The sequence below is a fragment of the Callithrix jacchus genome, chromosome 19, assembly GCF_049354715.1.
Source record: "Callithrix jacchus isolate 240 chromosome 19, calJac240_pri, whole genome shotgun sequence".
NCBI lineage: Eukaryota > Metazoa > Chordata > Mammalia > Primates > Cebidae > Callithrix > Callithrix jacchus.
The window spans coordinates 44,132,661-44,158,901 of NC_133520.1; the positions used below are offsets into that span (position 1 = coordinate 44,132,661).

The 26,241-nt window shown below is 38.8% G+C and overlaps 1 protein-coding gene across 6 annotated transcripts in view; it reads right to left on the reverse strand.

Annotated features, from left to right (window-relative positions):
• Positions 1-260: 260 nt before the first annotated feature.
• Positions 261-26,241, reverse strand: part of WDR64 (WD repeat domain 64) — a 155,183-nt gene continuing 129,202 nt past the window's right edge. For all 6 annotated transcript variants that reach the window (XM_078357245.1, XM_078357246.1, XM_078357244.1 and 3 more), the window contains 7 exons: positions 23,104-23,162; positions 19,986-20,095; positions 15,152-15,337; positions 12,537-12,642; positions 7,931-8,011; positions 6,256-6,369; positions 261-1,604 (listed from right to left, as the gene is read on the reverse strand). In XM_078357245.1, the coding sequence (XP_078213371.1) occupies positions 1,524-1,604; positions 6,256-6,369; positions 7,931-8,011; positions 12,537-12,642; positions 15,152-15,337; positions 19,986-20,095; positions 23,104-23,162 (737 nt within the window). In that variant the 3' untranslated portion in view covers positions 261-1,523. The remainder of the gene's footprint in view (positions 1,605-6,255; positions 6,370-7,930; positions 8,012-12,536; positions 12,643-15,151; positions 15,338-19,985; positions 20,096-23,103; positions 23,163-26,241) is intronic.

A 26,241-nucleotide genomic window follows, 5' to 3' on the forward strand; every position in this document is an offset into this window, starting at 1 on the left:
AATGAATGTCTATATTCCTGCCACATTCTGTCATTAATGTGGTTTTAGAGATGCCAAACCACATATCCATCTATTAGTCCATCCCTCTATCCATTCATCCATCTTATTTTTTTGATTCATTTGAAAGTAAGTTGAAGACACTAGCAATCCTATTAGCATGCATATCAATGTGAATACTAGTTCCAACTCTTACCTTTTTGAAAAAAAATACATACAATGAAATGCAGAAATAGCATTCAAAAAATTTTGAGATGCCCACATGGCTGTATAACCCAAACTTTATTAAGATGAAAAACATTATCATTCACCCCAGAAAGTTCTTTCATACCCCTTCTAAATCTGTCTGTGACATTTGCCCTGTCTCCCAGAGACCACCATTGTTTTAATTTTTTAAACTGAATATTAGTCTTCCTTGTTGTAGGATTTTATAAACATGGAATCACACAACATGTATTCTTTCTGGAAAGTTCTTTCGACTTGACATATTCTTGAGACTGGCCTATGTTGATGCCTGCATTAGCATTTTGTTCCTTTTAATTGTGAGGATTCCATTGTCCTCCTCTATCATAGTTTGTTTAGCTATTCGTCTGTTGTGGAAAGTAGGCTTTTTCCAATTTTGAGTTATTATAAATAAAACTGTTATGAAGACTTGTGTATTTTATTACAGTGTATTTTAATATTAATATGGCTACATTGATTTTCTTTAGGTTAGTTTTTGCATCATACATCTTTTTTCATTCTTTTATCTTCAAGAGTTTGGTGTCCCTGTATGGTAGATGTGTTTCCTACAACAACATATAGTTGGATTTTGTTTTTTAATCCATTCTGACAACGTTTTTAATTTGAATACTTACTCTATTAAAGGTTTCATAATTATTCATATATTTAAGGTTAAATCTACTATGTTACTATGCTTTTTCTATTTCTTTGACCCGTTTTTCTTCCTTTCTTTGCCTTCTTTTATATTTATCTGGAGTCATGTCTGGACTAAATATAGATAATTTCTGATGTTAAGAAACTTAGGACATTTTCTTCCAGATAATATTTCTCTAAATGAAGACGACAAACGTCTAGAGATCTGACTGGTGCATTTTTCCTTTTAATAATAATTCTCTTCGTACAACACACAGCGTGACCCGAAAGTGCCTCTTACTGCACGTGTTCCGACAGTCATTCTGGCTCTGGAGTAAGGTGAACAATGGGAGGAGGTGGAAAGCTAAACATTGATAACTGTATTATTTCAGACCTACTCATGCTGTTGATTTCATTTCTTTCCTTCTGTGTCAGTTTGCTGATAGTAAATAAGAAACACTGCCTAAACTTCTGGCTGCTCGCTGCTTGCCCAGTATTCAGAGTTAAGTCACCAGGACTCCCTAAGGAATCTTCCCCATCAATAGGATGACCTGACACCACAGATGACTGACAGTGTCTGGTGGTTTCTCCCTCTCATACTGAAATAAACAGCAGGTACCATCCAAATGTCGCCATTTTATGTGCAGCAGCCATTTCTGATTTTTCCTTTTTTACTTAGGTATAGCTGGGAAGAAGGAAGAAGCCAGGTCTATTTGTGGGACTAAATTTTTTTTCGGACTTCTCCATGTTACCTGTGAAATAAAAAGCATGTCCGTTAGTAATTGGCATTATACTGACAAACACAATTTTCCAGAGTCAAGTTGTATTGCTAATTTATATGGTGATTTTAATCTGCCTAGAAAAAATGAATAGCTATTTACTTAACAATTCTGTGGGACTTCAAGGTAAATGTGTGTTAAAAGTGCGAGGTGGGGCTTCTGAAGGATGTAGTGGACAAGCAGAAGCTGAAGAACTGCTTAACTGGGCAATTATCCATTCTGGGATTCAGCTGCAGTCTGGAAAGGGTTGGTTCAAACAAAACAAGACTTGTTTAATTAATAATTAGCGTTATCAATTAATAACATCAGAGTCCAATGACTCATAGGAAAATCAAGTGATTATCAGTCACACAAATGAGGAATAAAAGTTTGGTTTTTGTTGTGTTTTGCTTTGTTTTGAGACAAGGTGTTGCTCTGTCACCCAGGCTGGAGTGGAGTGGCACCATCACAGCTCACTGCAGCCTCAGCCTCCTGGGCTCAATCAAGCAATCTTCCCATCTTAGCCTCCCGAGTAGATGGGACCACAGGTGTGTGCCACCACATCCAGCTAATAAAAGTTTGTTTTACACTGATTATTTTTGGAAGAAATACATATAGCAATTTAAACTAATTTGGTTTAAAAATTCATACCAATAATGTTCAACCAATATTCAAAATATACATCAATTTTGTTTTATGGTCTATTATGGGGAAGAAGAAAGAAAGAAGAAAAAGGGAAGAGGAAGATGTAGAGAGTTATAAGGAGAGGGGAAAGACTGAGCTCCTAAGGTCATGATTCAGCCAGCTACAGATCCTTTAAGCTGGGACATTAACAAGTCACATGACTACTCCTCTTTCTCCAACAGACAAAGTAGGAGGCTTAGCTTCCACCGAGGGAATTCCCAAGCTGCACAGATCTTTCTTTTATTTTCTCTTTTTCTTTTTCCACTGTTTCAAAAACTAACTCACTATTTCATTCAGCAGATGTTTCTGCAGTGTTTCTTATGTTCTAGACATTGGCACTACAGCAGGCAAAGTTTCTGCCTTCATGGATCTTACATTCCAGTGGTATAAAGGTAATAAAAATGACATTTGAAGGGGAAAAATAATGCTATATTTAAAATACTTTTAGAAAAAAGGAATTTTTATATGATATAATGTTATGTAGTGGTCACAGCTATGAAAAAAAATTAACAGTGAGGAGAATGAAAAAGATGGGAAGGGTGGGGTTCTCTAGTGTTCATTAATTGTTAATTCTCATAGGGTTATTCTGACCAGAAGAGACCCAGCGGCTTGCCCATCTCTGAATTACATGGCATTGTGTTTAAGTGTCCAGGCTCTGAAGTTAAATGACTGGCTTTATGCCGGCTCTATGAACTTGCTTCTTTTGGAATCTCAGAGGAATTACTTATCCTCTGTGTTTCAGTTTTCTTAATTGTAATATGAGGATAATCATTGCGACTACCTCAAAATGTTCTTGCAAAGATGAAATGAAAGAGTGCATAGCAAGTGCACAGTATCATGCTGGGCAGCATTACCTTGAAAATAAAGGTTTGCTGCTATCATTAGAAATATCACTCAGTTACAGTTTATATATTCTTTTCATCTAAAATAAAATTGTGAGAATTTCTCTGTCATTAGATACTTTTTATTTTTGAGACAGAGTTTTGCTCTATCACCCAGGCCGGAGATGCTGTGGCACAATCTCAGGTCACTGCAACGTCCACTTTCCAGGCTCAAGTGATCCTCCCACCTCAGCCTCCCAAGTAGCTGGGACTACAGGTGTGCCCCACCGCACCCAACTCATTTTTGTATTTTTTTTGTAGAGACAAGGTCTCACTGTGTTGCCCAGACTAGTCTTGAACCCTTGGGTTCAATCAATCCAACTGCCTCAGCCTCCCAAAGTGCTGGGACTACAGGCATGAGCCACTGCATCTGGCTTATCATTTGGAAAATGACACTTTCGAAAAACTATGGAGTATGTTATCACATATACCATCTTTCATCTAGCCATTTTTGTATGATTGGACATGTTTCCACAACTTTGAAAATGGGTTACACTTTCCAAAGTTCGCACTCATTCCTTCTCTTCCCACATTTAAACTGAAAAGGAAATATAAGCTCGTATTCTGATTTATCTTTTGTGGTACCATAGTTGATACTTTGTAATGTGTTGCTTAATTCTACAGAGATGTACAAATGATTTAAAGAAGTTCATATTCAGAATTAGCATTTCTATATTTAAAAATAAGAAGTCAAAAGAGACTAAGATAACTGTTATTGAACCCTTTACTCAAAGGACTTTCTTCCAACTGTACTGTGTGTTCCTTGACCTATAAATGGATTCCTGGTGCTCAGAACAGTACAGGGGACATGATGAATATTTTAAGGTATTCCATAAATATTTGTTTCATTAAAATGAAACTTCTCCCCCCAAATTTCTGAGGTCATTTTATGCCCGCCATTTTGGAAGTGCTTTTATGAAAATAGGCATTTGGTGTCTAATTACTGATTTTATTTCATCCACTGTTTTTCCATTCAGGCTGTTCAGAGTTCTAAAATTGTAGACAGTCAACATATTGGTACTTTATCCCAGTTTCCAGATTTTGTCATCTTACTAAGTGCCCAATTTTCTAAAAAGATCTTAATTTTATATTGGAAACCAATTTCAACCTCCTGACCACACTTAACTATTTCCTTTAGTAAACCAGAAGAGAGTTTTATGTCATGATTTTTCAACTGAAGCAAATTAAGGCATCCATTTTCTATAAACAAATGAAGACATCTATTCCTTTTGTCTTTCTGGTGAGATCAACGACCTATCAGAGTGACTAAGAGAAAATGAAGCATCTATCAGAACATCAGGTGTGTTAAAAATGTCTTTCTGTGTTTGGATAATTTATCATTCTTTATGATATCTAATAAAATTAAGTATAGGAGAGTCAAATTCTGGTTATTGGAGTATAGATTAGGCTTTATGTAGATTAACTGTGAATCATTTTTAATTCCATATTGTCTTTCTTCTAGTACCTAAGCCATGATTGGTCGTCTTCTTTCTGTCACTTAGTATTTACTTAAAGAATGTGAAGCATATTTAACATCAGATGAGATAAAATTTAAACAAGAATGCAAATAGAAGGCATAAAATGTATGAATTATAAAACCTAATGCATATATTCACAGAGTCATGCAGAAAAAAAATACAGATACTTTCTTCATTACCTTTTAGTTTTGAATATTTTTTTCATTCACAGATCTCTAGACAAGGTTTTGGATTATTTATACAACTGTGTTTCGTCAGTTACATAAAACGATTAAAAGTAAAGGATTTTTTTTTAACAGAAAACTCTTCTAATACCAAAAATTCTTACTCAAATAATTGTCAGAGTTGATGATTAACAGAAATTATTCTTATTCTCATTAAGTGCACAAGCTAACGATAGTATGGTGAAGTTTTCAATATTAATTAAACAAAGCAGCTTTAAATATTGTCACTGTGGTTATCAGCAGTGAACTAGGCACAATGAACAAAAGCCAGCTCCTTTTGAATTTTGATCTGCTTCATAGAAAGGAGACTTACAAAAAATTGCCACGTGCTGTATCTTCCTCCTAATGTTTAATCTATTTTACTGACTGGATAGATGGCCACAGTTAAGTTAGGCCCATGAGGGCTTCTAGAACTAGTCGAAGGATGACAGGTTATATAGTGATACTTGTGTAGGCTATCATGGTTTACTTGAGTGAGCACGAACTTGGGAGTTAGTAGATCTCAGCTTATCACTTAATTTGTATGTGGTCTTTGGCAAGGCACTTGACCTTACTTTAGGCTCCATTTTTTTCCCCAACTCTAAGAGAGTCTAATATTTTCTTTGTACTTGTTGGGAAAATCAAAAGAATCATTTATAAAAACACTGAAAACTATACAGCACTGCATGTTCATTTTTTATTTATTTTATTTATTTTTGAGATGGAGTTTTGTTCTTCTTAACCAGGCTAGAGTGCAATGGCACGATCTTGGCTCATCGCAACCTCCGCCTCCCAGGTTCAAGTGATTCTCCTGCCTCGGCCTTCTGAGTAGCTGGGATTACAGGCATGTGCCACCACGCCTAGCTAATTTTTTGTATTTTTAGTAGAGACAGAGTTTCTCCATGTTGGTCAGGTTGATCTCGAACTCCCAACCTCAGGTGATCTGCTCACCTTGGCCTCCCAAAATGCTGGGATTCTAGGTGTGAGCCACCACACCCAGCCAGTTATTTTTATTAATAATTAGAAAATTCTTGCAGCGAAGACAGAAACTGATTGATGTCATGGCTTTACTCTGTGGGTACAAGTAAATTAAGAAACAAGGATAACCACACAGCCCTCCTCTATGTTGTGCCAAATAGTTTCTAGAACAACTCAGTGAATTTCAGTCATTAGCTCAGGTTTGTGGGTCTTATTTGATTTTTTTCTCTCTCTGTCCAGCAAATTTATGGTTTTCATCTCACTGAGCTAAAACACACACATATCTGGAATATTCATAAAAAGTATGAACTGAAATGATTTTGGGCTCAGAATGTTTCTGAAAACAGAGACATAATTAAAAAAAAAACAGAAATAGGATACACTGAACTTGGAGTTAACCGTGAAATTAGTATTAACTTACTTTTTCATATTGAACATGACCTCCCTTTTTCTTTCCCGTAATGCCATCTGAAGAGTCCTTTTGGGCTTCTATACCAATCAGTGGAAGAAATCTTAGACTAGTGGGTCTTGATATCTGGAAGCCATAAATAAGTCAGTTAGATACACTCAAAGTGATTACTTCCATAACATGAATTCAGGAGTGGGGATGAAGAATGAGAAGACCCAGCTACTTCAAAATACACCCTATCCCTTCTTCCTAGTTGTTCAGTATTAAATCTTTATTTTATTTTTATTTATTTACTTGTTTTTATTTATTTATTTATTTTTGAGACAGAGTCTTGCTGTGTCACCCAGGCTGGAATGCAGTGGCACAATCTCAGCTCGCTGCAATGTCTGCCTCCTGGGTTCAAGTGACTCTCCTGCTTCAGCTTCCCAAGTAGCTGGGACTACAGGCGCCTGCCACCAAGCCTGGCTAATTTTTTTGTATTTTCAGTAGAGATGGGGTTTCACTATGTTGGCTAGGCTGGTCTTGAACTCCTGACCTTCCGATCCTCCCACCTCAGCCTCCCAAAGTGCTGGGATTACAGGCATGAGCCACCATGCCCAGCTTTATTTTTTATTTTTAAAATAGAGACAGGATCCCATTATATTGCCTGGGCTGGTCTAGAATTTCTGGGCCCAAGCAGTTTCCCTGCCTCTGCCTCCTAAAGTTCTGGCGTTACAGGTGTGAGACATGGCATTCAGTCTAGTTTTTAGAAATTCACTATTAAATCTTGATAGTTCACCCTTTAGTATTATCTGTTAGCTTCAGGGTTTGATACCTGTTACAAAATGTTCTTAGGAAAGATAACATTTAAGATATAAGTTAAGTTGAAATATTTGCTCCTTGGTTTATTATTTCTTGGGTTAATTAATTAACGATCTCAGCTCACTGCAACCTCTGCCTCCTGAGTTCAAGCAATTCTCCTGCCTAAACCTCCTAAGTAGCTGGGATTACAGGCGCCCTATACCAAGCACAGCTAATTTTTGTATTTTTAGTAGAAACGAGGTTTCATCTTGTTGGCCAGGCTGGTCTCAAACTCCTGACCTCAGGTCGTCCACCTGCCTTGGCCTCCTAAAGTTCTGAGATTACAGGCCTGAGCCATTGCACCTGGCCAAATCATTCTATTTTAATGCAGAACATGTTACTAGAACATGTTATGAGACACCTGGGGTGGAGACGTGAAGGATGAGTAGGGGTCTGGAGGGAAACAAGGAATGAACGCATCCTGGGCAGTGGGGCAGAGCAGGCACAGTTACAGAGGTGATGGAGAGACCAGTGTTGCTTAAGGCATGGAAAGTAATTTCATGTGTTTGGGATATAGGCAGAGTATGGGGAGAAGGTGGTGAAAAAAGAGGGTGAATCCTGGAGGCTTTGTAAGCCAAGCTAAGGCGTTTGGATTTTACCCTGTAGTTGATGAGCCACCAGAGTAAAGTTCAAAAGAACCACCATGGTTTGACAGAGACAAGGAATCCAGTCATTGACACACATAGCCCAAGACTTTTCTGGGACTGCACATAATACATTTTTGGAGGCAATGGTCAACTTGATTGTGTGATTTTCTCCAACCTTGCTTGGTAGCCTAGGGTCAGAAATGACGTGGCAGATTCCCTAGCGTTCTGTTACCACTCTACTCCTAGAAACTCCAACTCACCCTGTATATAGGCAGAGAGCCAAAAACAATCCCTGCCTCTCTGTTTTCAGTCACGAAACCTTCCAAGGGATATCTTCGAATCTGCAAAACAAAGGAATGAATGTTTAATGAAAGGGGCACATTCGATCACTGGTAAAATACCTGGATTCAAGTCCTGACTCTGTCACTTATTAGATGTGTGATCTTAGGCAAGGTACTACTCAACTGTAAGATTTAGTACACTGCATCATCATCCATGCCAACAATACATCAAAAAGAAATCAACAGAAGAAGCCAATACATAAATGTTACATAACTGAGAATGAAAAGGAATGGGCGAAACAAGGTTGCTGGTGAAAACCAGAGTCCTAAGGGAAAGGCATTTTAATTTAACTTTAGTGTCCAACTTTTGCTGTTTTACCAACACAAAGAGAGGTAAAAAGAGAGTAAATCTTGAAATATGTGGGGCATTCAATTAATTTCATTTCAAAGGCTTTAAAACCCATCCTAAAGATTTCTCTGAATTTACTTAATGTTTCAGTTAAGTTACTTAAAAAAATGATTTCTTGTATCTAAATTGAAAGAGAATGTTAAAATTGAATACCAATCTTTATTTCTAGATTGTACTATTTTAGTCCTGTTCAACAAACTTGAGTATCTGTTAGAGGCTATGCATATATCTTTGCTCATAAAGAGCTTATGACTTAGTAGAAGGGATGGAAAGTAAAGGTAAGTATAAAAATCATTCTTTTTTTTTTTAGACAGAGTTGCACTATTGTCACCCAGGCTGGAGTGCAATGGCACGATCTCAGCTCACTGCAACCTCTGCCTCCTGAGTTCAAGCAATTCTCCTGCCTACACCTCCCAAGTAGCTGGGATTACAGGCGCCCTACACCATGCACAGCTAGTTTTTGTATTTTTAGTAGAGACGAGGTTTCATCTTGTTGGCCAGGCTGGTCTCAAACTCCTGACCTCAGGTCATCCACCTGCCTTGGCCTCCTAAAGTGCTGAGATTACAGGCGTGAGCCATTGCACCTGGCCAAATCATTCTATTTTAAGGTAGAACATGCTGCTAGAACATGTTATGAGACACGAAGCAGGGACACACGGGGCCTTTGGTGAAAGTGGAATTAATACTTCTTGAGAAACTAAAATGTACCTGGTATGTATTTTCTCATTTAATTCTCACAAAAACCCTGTGAAGGATTTTCAGATGAGGAAAGAAAGAACTTATCTAAAATTAAAACTCTGTTAGATTCCACACCCTGTGCCTACCCTCCTTATCACTCTGTCTTCAGAGAAAAGAGGATACTTGAGCTCCATTTGGACAGAAAGGTAAGGTTTTTGAAGACTGTTTCATTTGAAAAGAATTAAAGATTAAATGTTTACTAGATATGAGGTAGATACTGTTACAGATAATGACAGGCTGGGTGCAGTGGCTCGTGCCTGTAATCCCAGCACTTTGGGAGGCCAAGGCAGGTAGATCACCACAAGGTCAGGAGTTCAGGACCATCCTGGCCAACATGGTGAAAACCCGTCTCTACTAAAAAATTACAAAAATTAGCTAGGCATGGTGGCATGCACCTGTAATCCCAGCTACCTGGGAGGCTGAGACAGGAGAACTGCTTGAACCAAGGAGTGGAGGTTGGAGTGAGCTGAGATCGCACCAGTGCACTCCAGCCTGGGCGACAGAGCAAGACTCCATCTCAATTACAAAAAAAAAAAAAAATGACATACTGAATGTTCAGGGGACATTTGTGGATCTGCTGCCTTGTTTTACAAATTGGAACAACACCCCCAACTTTGAGCTTCTCAGTGTGTGCCATTCTCCCTCACCCGACTCCTGCTCATCTACCCTCAAACATAAATGGCAATCCAGAATTTTGTGTTTTTAATTTTCTTGCTTTTGTTTATATAATTTTACCTTAGACGCGTTTCTTGCCCAAACAACATTTTGTTTCGTTTTGCCTGTTTTGGCTGTTACATAAATGAAATTGTTATGGATATACTTATGCAAAATTGTTCTTACTCAATAATTGTTTCAAACTTTCATTCATGTAGGTGAGCGTTACTCTCGCTCATTTATTTTCACAGGTTCATAGTATTCCAGTTTATGAATATGCCATAATTTATTTGCCCATTACCTGCTGATGAGTACAGAGGCTGCTTTCAGGGGTCTGCTATTGCAAACTGCCCTTCTCTGAGCATTCTCATACCTGTAAGCAGATGTTCAAGTTTCCCTGAGGTATACATTTAATAGGATTGGCCTATTTTCCTCTTCACTAGATAATGCCACATTGCTTTCCACAGTGGTTCTACCAATCTACACTACTACCATCAGCAGATTAGTGTTCTGACTGAGCCACAAAACACCAAACCTTGATGTTTTCAGACTTTTTGATAATTGTCAATCTGGTTTCCGTGGAGGAATGGCTTCTGTGGAGTCCTATTCTGCCATCTTGCTCGGCCCCCTTATTTTAAATCATTTTGTCATCAGATTGTCTCTTTTTTCCTCACTGATTTTAGGAGTTCTTTCCATATTTTGTATACTTATCACATACTTTTGTATGTGTTACAAAGGTAGGGTGAACTTGGACAGATGGAAGAGGTTATAGATATGGCTGAGGCACGGTGGCTTGTGCCTGTTATCCCAGCACTTTGGGAGGCCGAGGTGGGCAGATCACCTGAGGTTGGGAGTTCAAGACCAGCCTGATCAACATGATGAAATCCTGTCCCTACCAAAAATACAAAATTAGCTGGGCATGGTGCCCCATGCCTGTAATCCCAGCTACTCGGGAGGCTGAGGCAGGAGAATTGCTTGAACCTGGTAGACGGAGGTTGCAGTGAGCCGAGATCATGCCGTAGCACTCCAGCCTGGGTAACAAGTGCGAAACTCTGTCTCAACAACAACAACAACAAAAGAGGTTATACATATGGCAAGGACATCCCAGGGGTACTAAATTGTTGGGCAGAAGACGGAGAGGAATGCTAAGGAAACAGTAAGTAGTCTGATTTGCAGGGAGTGGGTGACTGTAGGTTAGTACTGGGAGAAACATTTAGAAAAGTTCATTTGGTTTATTTTGTGGAAAACCTTGAGGAAATCAATTTAAATTTACTAATGCTAGGCCTTGCCTGAAGAATCATTTTATATCCATTCTCTAGAACTGTTAAAAATAGAAATAGAGTCAACAGCAGTACACTCTTCTTTCTTAATTCTGCACTGAAGAACAATGTGCCTGGGAAAGGTAGAAGAGCGGCTACCAAAGATGTCCACGTCGTTTTCTCTACTTCCCAGCTGTGGATATATTGATATGATTAATGTTAAGAACCTTGAGACAAGAAGATTCTGCTGTATTATCTAGTAAGCCAACCGCTTTCATCTTTTTTTTTTTTCCAGTCTTTTCACCCAAGCTAGAGTGCAGTGGTGGGATCATAGCTCACTGTAACTTCAAATTCCTGGGCTCAAGGGATCCGCCCACCTCAGCTTCCCAACTAGCTAAGACCACAGGTGCACTGCCACCATGCCCAGCTACTTTTTTCTTTTTTTGAGACAGAGTCTCACTCTATCACCCAGGCTGGAGTGTAGTGGCACGATCTCGACTCACAGCAACTTCCACCTCCCAGGTTCAAGCAATTCTCCTGCCTCAGCCTCCTAAGTAAATGGGATTACAGGAGCATGCCACCATGCCCAGTTGATTTTTGTATTTTTAGTAGAGACGGGGTTTCACCATGTTGGTCAGGCTGGTCTCAAACTCCTGACCTCGTGATCCACCTGCCTTGGCCTCCCAAAGTGCTGGGATTGTATAAGCCACCATGCCCACCCACCCATCTACTTTTAAAACATTTTTTTAAATAGAGCTATAGTCTCACTATGTTGCCCAGACTGGTCTTGAACTCCTGGACTCAAGGGACCTTTCTACCTTGACCTCCCAATATGCTGGGTTTACAGGCCACACTGCACCCATCTCACATAAATATTTAAAAGCAGCGACTTTTTCCTGCTGGGTCAGAGGGACATGTGACCACATGGTCAGAGAGAGGACACATTTTTTTCTGAGAGGGAGTCTTTCTCTATTGCCAAGGCTGGAGTGCATTGGTGCGATCTCAGCTCACTGCAACCACTGCCTCCTGGGTTCAAGCAATTCTCATACCTCAGCCTCCCAAATAGCTGGGACTACAGGCACTTGTCACCATGCTTGCCTAATTTTTTTTATTTTTAGCAGAGATGGAGTTTCATCATGTTGATCAGGCTGGTCGCGAACTCCTCATGTCAGGAGATCCGCCCACCTTGGTCTTCCAAAGTTCTGAGATTACCGGCATGAGCCACTTTTCCAACCCATTTCTGGCTTTGAAGATGAAGGAAGGGAGTCACAAAGATAAGGAATAGGGGATTTTCTCTTACAGCGTCCAGAAAGAAACTCAGCTCAGGTGACACCTCAGTGTAGATCCCCATGTAGAACTTTTGGCCTCCAAATTGTAAGATAATTAATTTGTATTGTTTAAAACATCAAGTTTATGGTAATTAGTAATATCATCAATAAAAAATTAATATATTACTGGACATATTTGAATTCAGAAAAACAAAAGCAAAGGTTTTAATGTTGTTGTCATTTTTTTTTAAAGCTACCTTAGGAGAAGAAAGAGACTTGAAAAACTTGAAATCCTGCTCCACTTCAAAGGCCTTGGGAGGTGTACGTTTGAAAAGTAAAGACATTGAGCTCATTTTTCTCCATCTACATATAAAGATACAAGAATAAGTACGCATCCATACCTTTTGTTCTCTGCCAACTAAGCAAAGATCCATTATGTCTTTTTCTGGGGCCCAAATTTCTTAATTCCTATGACATCAGTCCCAATGACAGTATCTCGGCACCCAACTCTTATTGCACTTAGCTTCCCAAATATTCCTCTATAGAAACCACAGCAAATCCTACTCAGCCAGAATATTCAATTTATTTGTTTTATATTTTTTGTGACAAGGTCTCCCTCTGTTGCCCATGCTGGAGTGCAGTGGCACAATCTCAGCTCACTGCAACCTCCGCCTCCTGGGTTCAAGCGATTCTTGTGCCTCAGCCTCCCAAGTAGCTGGGACTACTGGCACGCATCACCACACCTGGCTAATTTTTATACTTTTAGTAAAGACGGGGTTTTGCCATGTTGGCCAGGCTGGTCTCAAACTCCTGACCTCAAGTGATCTGCCTGCCTCAGCCTCCTAAAGTGCTGGGATTACAGGCCTGAGCCCCCACAGCCAGCCATTTCACGTATTTAAATTCACTAATAGCCTTTGGAGGGGAAACTATATTAGGAACTAGGAAACCTCTTTTACAAGACCAATGCTTGACCTCTGTGTGATTCAAGGAAGCTTCCCCTATAGTCAAAACTTAACCATACATTTATTTAGAAAGTCTTAACTTTTTTTTTTAACTTCTATTTAAGTTGAGGGGTACATGTGCAGGTTTGTTATTTTGGTAAACTTGTGTCTTGGGGGTTTGTTATACAGATTATTTCATCACTAAAGTATTAACATAAGAGTTATTTTTCCTGATCCTCTCCCTCCTCCTACCCTCCAGTAGGTCCCAGTGTGTGTTTTTCTCCTCGATGTGTCCACATGTTCTCATCATTTAGCGCCCACTTATAAGTGAGAACATGCAGTATTTGGTTTTCTGTTCCTGAGTTAGTTTGCTAAGGATAATAGCCTCCAGCTCCATTCATGTTCCTGCAAAGGACATGATCTCATTCTTTTTTATGGCTATATAGTATTCCACGGTGTGTATGTACCACACTTTCTTTATCCAATCTACCATTGATGCATACCTAGTTGATTCCATGTCTTTGCTATTGTGAATCATGCTGCAATGAACATACACCTGCATTGTGTCTTTATGGGAGAAACATTTATATTTCTTTGGGTGTATACCCAGTAATGAGATTGCTGGGTTAAATGATATTTCTGTTTAACATTTTCAAAAGACAAGATATCCTATGTCCTGAGATGGAGTCATTCTACAGCAGAAGGCCATTTTGCTACAAATAAGCCATAATTATTTAGCAACAATGACATAACATGAGCACATGCCCTATATTAAAGCTGTCCCATATATACCATACCCTTTCACGTTTTTGTATCTACCATTCACATCTGCTCCCTCTGCTTGTGATATTCTCCATTAAATAAAGTCATTCTGTCTTAGTTCTATAAATATCTTTTGAGTGACTTCTTGTGGTGAGCACTGAGCTACGAACTGTTTTATACAAAGTTGTATAAAACAAGGTGTTAGTCCTCAAGGAACTCCTAGTATTCAGAAGAAGGCACATGGACAAATTGGAATCCTGTCTTAAGTAGAAGAATATATGAATGTTCAAGGCTAAGCAATTGCCCAAGGTAGAACTGAGCAACTTTGCGTGGTAAACTCTACTGCATCATGAAGCTCGGCTTACTACACCACCTCTTCCATCTTAGCCAGTCTCTTCTCCAGGGCTCCTTGCTGGCCAGCCAGCACTGATAGGGTGCTTGAACACTGATGGGGTGACCTGGAACCCTTCTTGATCATTTTCAAGTTGTTCCTGCTTTGACCCAAATCCTGTGTGGCTTCTGATTCTTAGCTTCAGTTCCTATTTAAAGCCCTTCTACTATCTTTTGGATTAGATAATGACATTGGGTCTTTCCAGCCTTAAGTGCACTTGGGATTTCCCCCTCTGGTTCTTCCCATTTGGACTCATCTTGCTTGGCTCCCTTAGTGCCAGACTGTGAGATGTAACCAATCAGGGCAGGTCTGGTCCCCTGAGGGCTAGACATTTTGACATTCATCATCTAGGGTTGAGCTCTGCTGATACTGAAAGCTCCTATGACTACTGATCTCTTCTACCTATTATGACGAAGGCCTGACCACATCTAAAACCAAGACTGAAGGTTGCAAAAGTGGAAAATAGCTTCTCACTAACATTCTGTACTCGATCCTTCCTCCCCTATGCCTTTAAACATGCTCGAATCTCCCCCACTAAGTTATTGCACCTTTGATCTTCTTTGGTTAAATCCTATTTGCCCTTTTGTATTAAGAATCAGATGTTCCCAGAAGTACTATGAATTATAGCTTTGTTTACATATATCTCCCTTCCACTGGATGGCAAAATTATTGAAAAGTTCTGGGCCTCTTGCCTTTGAACTCTCCATCTCAAAGACGGTGCCACAGCAGCTCAACAGTTTCATTCTCGTATGCTTATCTAAAGAGCTAATGCTCTTACTTTTCCCGGTCAAATGTCAGAGGATATTCATATCTTTGCTTCTCTGTGAACTTGCTTTCTTCTTTTATTTCTATGGGATATTCAGTAACATCACAAGGCAAAATGAAATCATTTGTCTGTGATAATTTAAAGACCCTTCGCTGTCCAAAATATCCACAATAATGTCCATTGAGGGCGTGCCAGAGCCTGAGGAAGGCAAAAGAAGGGAGAAAAAGGTAACTGGAAAATTCAGTGGAAGTTATTCCATTCATTAGATCATTTATGTAAATTTGCGCTGGTCCATTAAGGAATTTTTTTTTTTTCCCTGAGACGGAGTCTCATTCTGTCACCCAGGCTGGAGTGTAGTGATGTGATCTCAGCTCACTGCCACCTCTGCCTTGTGGGTTCAAGCAATTCTCCTGCCTCAGCCTCCCAAGTAGCTGGGATTACAAGTGGGCCACTGCACTCTGCTAATTTTTGTATTTTTAGTAGAGATGGGGTTTCACCATTTTGGCCAGGCTGGTCTTGAACACCTGACCTCGTGATCCACCCGCCTTGGCCTCCCAAAGTGCTGGGATTACAGGTATGACCCACCATGCCTGGCTACCGTTAAGGAATTTTTACTTGAGTTCAAGACCCTCTGTATTAAATACTGTGGAGCTAATCATAATGTGAACTCTTGTTTTATTTTGTTTTTGAGAAGGAGTTTTGCTCTTGTCACCCAGGCTGGAATGCAATGGCAGGATCTTGGCTTATTACAACCTCCACCTCCTGGGTTCAAGTGATTCTCCTGCCTCAGCATCCCTAGTAGCTGGGATTACAGGCACCTGCCACTATACCTGGCTAATTCTTGTATTTTTAGTAGAGATGGGGTTTCACCATGTTGGCCAAGCTGGTCTCAAACTCCTGACCTTATGTGATCCGCTCACCTCAGCCTCCCAAAGTGCTGGGATTATAGGAGTGAGCCACCGTGTCTGGCCAACATTTTTATCAGTTAGACTGTAGTCTGCAAACTTTTGGGAAATATTAATTTGAATCTGTACTATGACACCCCTTTGTCAAAGCCAGAAAACAAATGGGCAGTGTTATTTCAGGAAAATAAAACTGCATTTGTTTGCTAAGGATAATGGCCTCTAGCTCCATTCATGTCCCTGCAAAAGAAGATATGATCTCGTTCTTTTTTCATGGCTGCTTAGCATTCCCTGGTCTATGTACACCACATTTCCTTTCTATCTTCTTTTGGGAAAATAACATTGCCCATGCAAGCTAATCAGAACACTTGCTGACTAACAGTGTATTCATTGAATTAGGCCTTAGAATGGGCTGCATCTCAGCAGGCTACTTTTCAAATCAGCATCAACCAAACTTACAGGTAGAGAGATCTCATGGTGATTTTACTATTATCAAATTCTCAAACTCCATCTACAATTGCTACTATTGTGCAAATACGATGCTAATTTTTACAACTGAGTTCTTAAGTAGGATGGCAAAAGAAGTGATTCGGTATCCAAGCGCATTATTTTACTATCAATTCACTCCAAGAGGTCCCTCTAAATAGCCCATGTGGTTTAAAGTAATACAGAGTATTTTTAGGAGTGTGTGCCCTAAGCCATATGGGAACATAAGATAGTTTAGGAAGATCTTCCTTTTGTTTCTTGATTTAAACCTCAGAGTAGCAAATGATGGAAATCATCATCATACGCACTGCAGCGTGACCTAAAAGGGGGAGGGTAAGCAAGCTGAACAAACTAAGAGTGGATTCTGCAAAGTCCGAATAGCCTCCCACCTCCAAGAGGTAGATGCTGAGAAAGAGGCAGAAAACGGTGGTATCTGTTTGGGACTTCTCACACTTGACAGTGTCCTGGGGAATTAACATGAGCATCTTCTGTCCCTTTCATATATTAATTCTCCAGCACTATAAAAATGTCATGGCCTTGCCAGAGCCTTTACCAGCCGTTTAACAGTAAAAGTTAGAAGGGTGAGGGACTAACTTCAGAACAACTCTAACCTGATTCTGTTTTAGGCAGGACTGAAGTGATTCTAGTCTCCTTGTTTCAGGGTTTCCTGCTATGTGTGGAGCTCTCCCAAATAACCGATCCTGCTTCTCAGCTTGACTTCCTGGGCCTCAGATATAGCTCCTTCACTACCTTGAGCCCCACTTTGCCTTCCTGAACTTTTGTCTTCAGACTGATCGCCTGTCCTGTATCCCAGAGTGCAGCCTCAATTATGTTTGTTTCATATTTAAAAATCGAATCTTTTTGACAAACAAGATTGAGAGTATTGAAATTGCCTAACTGTTTAGAGAGTGGCAGCGAATATTAGCAAAAGGACATGGCTTAGTGATGGAGAAGTTGTGTTCTGAGGTGGTTATTAATGGATCTAGGTGCTTTCAGCTGAGTATCTAGGGAGATTTTCACTGTAAGAAATCATAAAATTAATTTCTCCATGCCATGGATAACTGGTGTGAGCACTGCAATGTTTTTGTCCCCCTGCCAAATTCCTATGTTGAAACTTAACCCCCAAAGTGGTGGTATTGATGTGTAACGGGAGGTGCTTAGGTCACAAGGGCTCAGCCCTCATGAATGGAATTAGTGTCCTTTAAAAAAAGGCCTGAGGGAGCTTGTTTGCCTCTTTCTCCATGTACAGACACAGCCAGAGGGCATCATTTATGAAGCAGAGAGCAAGCCCTCACCAGACACTGAATCTGCCAGAGCCTTCTTCTTGGACATCCCAGACTTCAGAATGGTGAGCAATAAATTGTTGTTTATAAATTACCCAGTGTAAGTTGTTTTGTTACAGCTGCCTGAACAGACCAAGACAAGCAGGGAATACCTTACAACAACAGAGGAATGTGCACACGTGGTTGTGCCCTGTGTGTATGTGTGGGTTTCAAACTCAAATTAACATTTCTGCTCATAGGTAGCAAAAATTAAGCTGGAGCAGAGACCTAGGGACTGAGTTGTTAAAAACATCTATAATAATGACACTTAAAGTTCTTATTCTTTCCTGCAATTAAAACAGCAGATTTCCTTTCTGACAGAGGAAGTAACTCTAACCTTTTGCCTTCAAATAGGACCTTAATCCCAAAGATTCACTTTAAATTCAACATTCTGAAGCTTTATCCTTTTCACATTGTAAACATTTTCCTCTTCTAGAGCCCCATATCTTAATGAATGGTTCCAACATTCATCTAGTTGCATAAGCCAGGTGTCATTCCTGGCATTTATCACTTACCTCCACTTTCAGTTAAAGTTCGTATCTTCTTGATTTTACCTCCCAGATAGCTATCATCAAATCTAAACCACTTATTTCTAGCACTGCTACCACTCCTCTAATCCAAGCCACTAGATTCACCCTGGACTTTAAACTGATCTCTTCGCTCCCACTTTTGCTACCCTGCAATCTATTTCCCACCCATTACCTTTCAAAAACATAAATCAGGTCATATTACTCCTGAGGGACTATGTTAACTTCTCTTTCCGGGTCCACAAGGGGCGTGGTTTCAAAGGCAAGAACTTCCCTGCACCATGCCTCCATCTACCTGCCCATCTGGGAGCTAGAGTTCTTTGTCTAATTTCCTGCGTGTTGGAATGGTAAGCAGCCCAGGTGAGCTTCCTTTATTTAGAAAGCCCACCAAAAGACTTGGAAGGAGGGGCTCTATTGCCAGCCAGGCAGCCAATCCAGCATCAGAGTCGAAGACCAATCACTCCAGAAGAAATTTGGAAAAGCTCCTCTCATTGGACAAGAACTTGAAATGGGGCAGGAGTAATTCCAGGGTTAAAATCCCCCTACTCCCTTGCCTATATGGACTCTGTCTCTGGATTCCTCCCATGACAGTGTGAGAGCACTCTCTCTGTCTCTCTCTCTCTCTCTCTCTCTGTTTAATAAATCGCTTTTCTGCAAAGCTCTTTGAGTTCGATATTTACTTAAATAATATCACCACGCCACCTGGGGTTTCCTCCCCATTCTTGGGTGAGTGAGAGAGCCCAAGGACCTGGAAAAAACACATCTGATCGGAGACCAGTGAGTGTCTTTGGGATGCCCCTGCAACATGCTCCCTTCCCCCAGCTACACTCCACCAAATAAAATTCTGTGCAGTGGCTATTTCTTTCAGGGAAAAGACCTAAATTCTCATCAGTGCCTCCTAGACACTGCATGGCGTTGGTCTATCTAACTCTCTAGCCTCGGGCCCACACAGTTAGCTAGACTCTCTTGAATTTCGGTCCAGCAGTTTTTATGTAACATAAAATATTCCTTTTATGTAACATAAAATATTGAATTTAAGACATTTCAATATGTAGAAATTTGTTTCTGGAAATGCCATGACATTTCCTTTCTTTCTCTTCAGGTGTGTATGTGTCTTTAGCACTTTGTGTAGAGGTACTTAGCATTATCTAGGTAATTGAAAACCAGTGGGCTTTGCAAAATCCATGATAGTGTCAATGAAATCATTAGCTTACTCACTTTTCTCGGCATCAGTTGCTCTTTTCTGTTACTTTTCTATGACTTCTAATTCTGAGCCCCACTCTGTGACTTTCTCAGGGCTTGGGTCTAACTCTCTGGGCTACCTATCTTGCTTGATTCTTTGAAATAATTCCACCAAAAAAACTCCACTTTTAATGACAGCATGTGTGATACCTTTTATCATAGATAAACATGGCATCTCATTTCCTTGGTCATGAAAGAGAACTCCACACCAATGGCCATCTTCTCAAAGTCCTTTTGTGCCATCTATTTACTTATTTAAATCAGTTTACCAAGATTGCATTGAACTATGTACTTCATCTCTAGCTTAAAATCATTTACTCTCATGCTCACGGTACTGAATTCACAGCATGATGCCATCTTGCCTTACCTTACTGAGCCATCGATGGAGGCGGTAAGTACCACTTGTTTTTCTTCTACATAGATTACTTTAATAATTTCCAGAGAATGCGCACGCCAGGAAAGCAGCTGCTTGAATTTCTAGATAGCAACAACAAGGCATACTCCTTGGAATAAGTATATGCTAGTCAAAATGTAGTCTTGAACAACAACATTTTTCACTGAGCCAAGTTTATGAGTGGACGGTGTAGACATCTGTGCTACATGATTAAGTCCTTGCCCCCAATTAGCTCTTTTCTTGCTTGTTGCGGTACCAGAAGCCCTGTTTTTAGAGACTTATTAATTTATACATCTCCCTGGGAGAGGAAGTATCTTATGTCTTTGGCAATTTATCATGTAACTGAGGATTAGCAATTCATTTAATTGATGATTAGCAGATGACTAGAGGAAAGAGATGCCTTAGGAGAAGGCTGGAGGGGGACTGAAAGTAAATATAATTAAGAATAGAAGAAAACAGAGCCGGAAGGTGAAAGCTAAAGGGGAGATTGGCAAAAACACTTTTCCTATGTTCAAATCTTATCTAGAGACAGAACTGGCTGTTTTTTTCTTTTGGGGGGACTGTGGGATGGGAGATATATGCTATAGGCAATTAATGAAAATAATAAAGCTCAGCTCATTCTCTTTCAAAAACATCACGAATCATCTGTCATAGGAGTAGAAAAGAAAAAAATATCGTGAGGCTTGTTTATGTGTCTTCAGGATGTGATTGTCTTCAAGCCTAGGGCCCCTTGTGGGCCTCCGAAGACATTCCTAAACTATGTGAAGTAGAGCTGTTAACTGGAGAGCTTGCTCTGCAGTCATACTCCCTGTGAGTATGTTCCTCTTTATCATTGATAAACCCAGACTAACACCTTACTTTGCCCTGGGTCATTTACCTAGAAGTGTAATGTGAAGACAATCCTGGCGGTTTAGAGCTCTCCTATGAGTCTTCTATTCATTTAGACTTTAACAAAGGTTAGGCATAATTCCTCCTAAATTTGTTGGCTTTCTGACTCCATTCCCTCTGGTTGTTCTCAGAGATACAAAGTAAGATCTGCACCCTCCTACTTCTTATTGTCTCAAAGCTATTCAAGAATATCTGGTCATCCAAGGTGTCTTTCTCTGCCTTAGGATGTCCTTCTTCAACATGAACTGTATTTATAGTAAGATACACATTTTGCCTCATGACCCAGTGAATATGTACCTGAAACGTGTCTGAAACAAGTTTCATAAAATGATACTTGGGTCTAACTCTCTGAGCTACCTATCTTGCTTAATTCTTTGAAATAATTCTATTAAAAAAACTCAATTTCTTTGACATTTGTGATACCTTTTAACATAGGTGAACATGGAGTCTCATTTTCTTGGTCATGAAAGAGAACTCCAAATGTACCCATGTGAAATATACATCAACATAATCTATTTTGTTCTATTGCGTTACATTCCCTTCTCTTCTATTTTTATAAAAATATTGGTTACGACTAATTTAATTGATTTCATGACTCCTAACGGATTAAAACCTGCAATTAGAAACTAAGACTGTCTTTTCTGTATGTGTGCATATGTAATTATATGTGCGGTCTCCCTTTCTGTGGAGAGGTTTTGACTATCTTATCTTTTAGAATATCCGTATCCCATGGAGCTCCTTTTTATCAGTAATATTGGGAGAGAACAAGATTACCCTTTTTTTTCTAGACTGACATATTACGTATTCATTGCCCTCGTAATCTACAGCCTGACCTGGTAAAGCATTGGTATTATGTTGATCTACATAATAATGAGGCATTTTATAGCCAGTTTCTATAGTTCTGTTGTATATTTATTAATAAGCAGCCATGTACAAATGGCATGATCCCATTGTCTGAGTACAGAAAGGTTGAAATGAGATTGAATATGAAGAATTTAAAATAAGTGAAAATAGATTCTCTAATTATAAATTTGTAAAAATGCTTTAAAATCATTTCTACTATGATTGTAACTCAATATTATTCTATATCTTTGTTTTGAAGATTTTCTATGAAATTTGAAAGATCTTGCTTGTTAGTTTATAGAAATTCTATTTGCAAAACTGTAGGCTTTGAATGATATTTTACCTGTTAAAATTAATAATACATTATAGTCATCAATAGTAGGATAAAACAATTACATAACTTTTCACCTATACATGAATTAAGCATATGGTTTGTTTTTGTTCAGCTTACAGCAATTTATAGTTCCTGATAAATGAAACTTCATGTTTGTTTGAACCTCATTGTTTTTCACTTGCTAGCATAAGTGTTATATAGGGAAGGAGTATTGGATTAGCAAAAAAGAACCCTGCTCCTGGCCCTGACGTCATCACTAACTTACTATGTGCACCAAGGCAAGCTATTCTCTGATTTACTATGCAGGTGGAAATGGTCAAACTAAAGTTGAATACCTAAACTTTAAAAGTTAGAATAGATTCTCTGAAACAAAAATAAAACTCCATTAACCAAATGAAACAATATTTTATACAATATTCTGAGACAGTCTGCAAGCAATCAAATCCTAATCAACATAAACCCCTTGTTAACACTTGTGATCCAAAAATACGATGTATCTGTTTAAGCTAATATTTAGCTTTTGATTTGATGTCTTAAAAAAAATAAGACTATGCTAAAATACCTGTTCCTTGGTATAATATTTTAAAAAATATAATAAAATATGCACGAATTTTAGGGAGAATTTAGACTAGTTATAAGAATTTCTTAAATATTTTTGCACTAGGTTTGCAAGTAAGGTTATAGAATATCTTATAAAGATCTGTAGGATATAGAAAGTGACTATATAATCTATGAACTCTTTCAAACTCTGGGTTGCTATATAAATTCTTACAAATAGGTCAAAACATGAAGAAGATGCAAAGTGACCAGTGGCTGGCATCCTCACTCCTCTCCCTCACTCACTTCTTCCTCCCCTCTTTTCACCAGCAGACCATTTCTATTTGTCATATAGCTCAAATTTCAATAGTATATGTGCCTTGACAATAGAGAGTCTTGTATTTCTATCCTTTATGGTGTCTGGTATAAAGAAATGCTCAATAAATATATGCTGACTCATAAATTAAAGTGGAAAACTAAAGTTCTTACCTTTTCATCATGAGGCGGATCCAGGAAAGAGCTAATATTGCAAAGGATAACATGTCCTTCTGTATAAAATTTAAACATTGGAATCTTTAATTAGATATGGTGTTATCTAAATCAATACTATCCAAAAGTTATTTTGAGGTAGGCATTTATAATGCTGAATAAATCAGAATCTGAGAAAACAGAAATGAAAGCAGAACTTTCATACTCATATTTATGTACTTATTTAAGATGGAGTCTCACTCTGTAGCCCAGGATAGAGTGCAAAGGCACAATCTCTGCCTCCTGGGTTCAAGCAATTCTCCTGCATCAGTGGCCCAAGAAGCTGGAATTACAGGTGCCTGCCACCACATCTGGCTATTTTTTTTTTTTTTTTTGTATTTTTAGTAGAGATGGGGTTTCACCATGTTGGACAGGCTGGTCTTGAACTCCTGACCTCAGATGATCCACCTGCCTTGGCTACCTAAAGGGCTGGGATTACAGGCGTGGACCTCCATGCCCAGCCCGTATTTATTTTATGTGTACAAATTATTTTGTTTCTGTCTTGGTAAGTCCTAATGAAATTGCTTTACCCACTTAGAGTTCTTTTAGAGATCAGGGTAATGGAAATGAATATACCACCAAACAGAGTCCAAACTCTTATAGAAATATTCAACCTACAATTCAAATGATAGTTATAAAAACTACATACCAAAGAGCAACAATGACTACACCTCATCATTTAAACTACTTAAACTGCAGGAAAACAATGGTATAAAAAAGAGACTTGAAAGAAGCCAGATGGGGGGAAAAAACACAAAGATAAGAATGACATCAAACTTCTTATTAGAAGCAATACAAGCAAGAAGAGTAAAATAAAATATTTAACATTTTGAGAGAAAAAACTGACCAACCTAGAACTCTGTACTTTGCAAAATTAACCTTCAAAAGTGAAGAAATAACGACTTTCTCAGACAATGTCATTCATACGCCTGCCTTTCAAGACATGTCAAAGGAAGTTCAGAAAGAAGAAAAATGAGGCCGGGCGCGGTGGCTCAAGCCTGTAATCCCAGCACTTTGGGAGGCCAAGGTGGTGGATCACAAGGTCTGTAGAGACCATCCTGGCTAACATGATGAAACCCTGTCTCTACTAAAAATACAAAAATTTAGCCGGGCATGGTGAAACGTGCCTGTAGTTCCAGCTACTCAGGAGGCTGAGGCTTGAACCCAGGAGGCAGAGGTTGCTGCTGTGAGCCAAGATTGCACCACTGCACTGTAGCCTGGGTGACACAGCAAGACTCCATCTCAAAGAAAAAAGAAAGAAAGAAGAAAAATGATATAGGTTAAAAAAAAAACAGTAACTCTGATCTACCTAAAGAAAGTACGAACATTAGGCAAGGAATAAGTGAAGATAAAATAAAAACTTTTATTTTTGGTAAACTTAATTGATCTACTAGATAATAGTTTGTAAAAAGAAAAATAATGATAGCAACAATGTATTTGATAATTATAACGCATAAATACTTGAAATGAATAATAGTAATTATACAGGAGATAAAAGAGAGACTTTCGGAATACTTTGGTACAAAGAGATACAAAGTGGCATAATGTTATTTGAAAACAGGCACAGGCTCATTGTGAATATATATTATAAACTCGAGGGCAACCGCTAAAAAACATTAAAAAGGAAGTGTAATAAATATGCTAAGAAAGGAGAGAAAATAGATTCACACCAAATGCTCAATTAAAACCACAAAAGGCAGAAAAAGAGTGGAAGACAAAAACAGGAATAAAGAGCAAGGACAACAAATTAAGAATAATAACAAATATGGCGGATACTAATTCAAGTATCAAGTTAATAATAATTACTTTAGATGCCAACAATCTAAATGCACCAATTAAAACAAAGAGATTGTCTGAGTGAATTTAAAAACATGACCCAACCAAATGTTGCATATAAAAAAACCTGCTTTAAATATAGATACATATAGATTAAAAGCAAAGGAATAGAAAAAGATATACCACACCAACACTAATCAAAAGAAAGCAAGTGTAGCTGTATTAATTTCAGACAGAGCAGACTTCAGAGTGATAAAACTTACCAGGGCTAAACAGAGGACATTACCTAGTGATAAAAAGGTCAATTCTCCAAGATTTGACCATCCTTAATATGTATTCCCCTAATAACAGAGTCTCAAAATATTTATAGGACAACAAGTTAAAATAGATGGATCCATTATTATAGTTGAAGACTTCAACACCCTTCTACCAAGAATGGACAGACCAAGCAGGCAGAAGATCATTAAGGATATAGTTGAAATCAACAGTACCATCAATAAACTGAATATAATTGACATCTATAGATTACTTCATACAACAGCAGAACACACATTCTTCTGAAGATCATGTAGACATTCCCCAAGACAGACCATGTTCTGGTCCACAGAACACACCTGAGCAAATGTAAAAGAAGAGATATCATACAATGTATGTTTTCACATCACAATGGAATTAAAGTAGAAACCAGTAACAGAAGGACAACTGGAAAATCTCAAAGTAATTAAAGATCATGTAGAATATTTTTTAATTCTTTGGGTCAAAGAATAAATCTCAAGGGAAATTTCAAAGTATTTTGAATTAAATAAAGGTGAGGCCAGGCATGGTGGCCCATGCCTGTAATTTCAGCACTTTGGGAGGCTGAGGTGGGTGGATCACCTCAAGTCAGGAGTTTGAATCCAGCCTGGGCAACATAGTGAAACTCTGTCTCTACTAAAAATACAAAAATTAGTTGGCTGTGATGGCAGGTGCCTGTAATCCCAGCTACTTGAGAGGCTGAGGTGGGAGAATCACTTGAACCTGGGAGGTGGAGGTTGCAGTGAGTGGAGACAGTGCCGCTGCACTCCAGCCTGGGAGATAAGTACGAGACTTTGTCTTAATTGAAAAAAAAAACAGTGAAATTACAATTTATCTAAATTTGTGGTATGCAGTGACAGCATTGCTCACATGGAAATTCATATCATTCCATGCATATATTAGAAAGGAAGAAAGATCTAAAGTCAACAATCTAAGCTCTACTTTAGGAAAACAGAAAAAGAAGACCTGTCTCTACAGAAAAAAAAAAAAAGTGGCACAAACCTATAGTCTCAGCTACTCAGCTGAGGT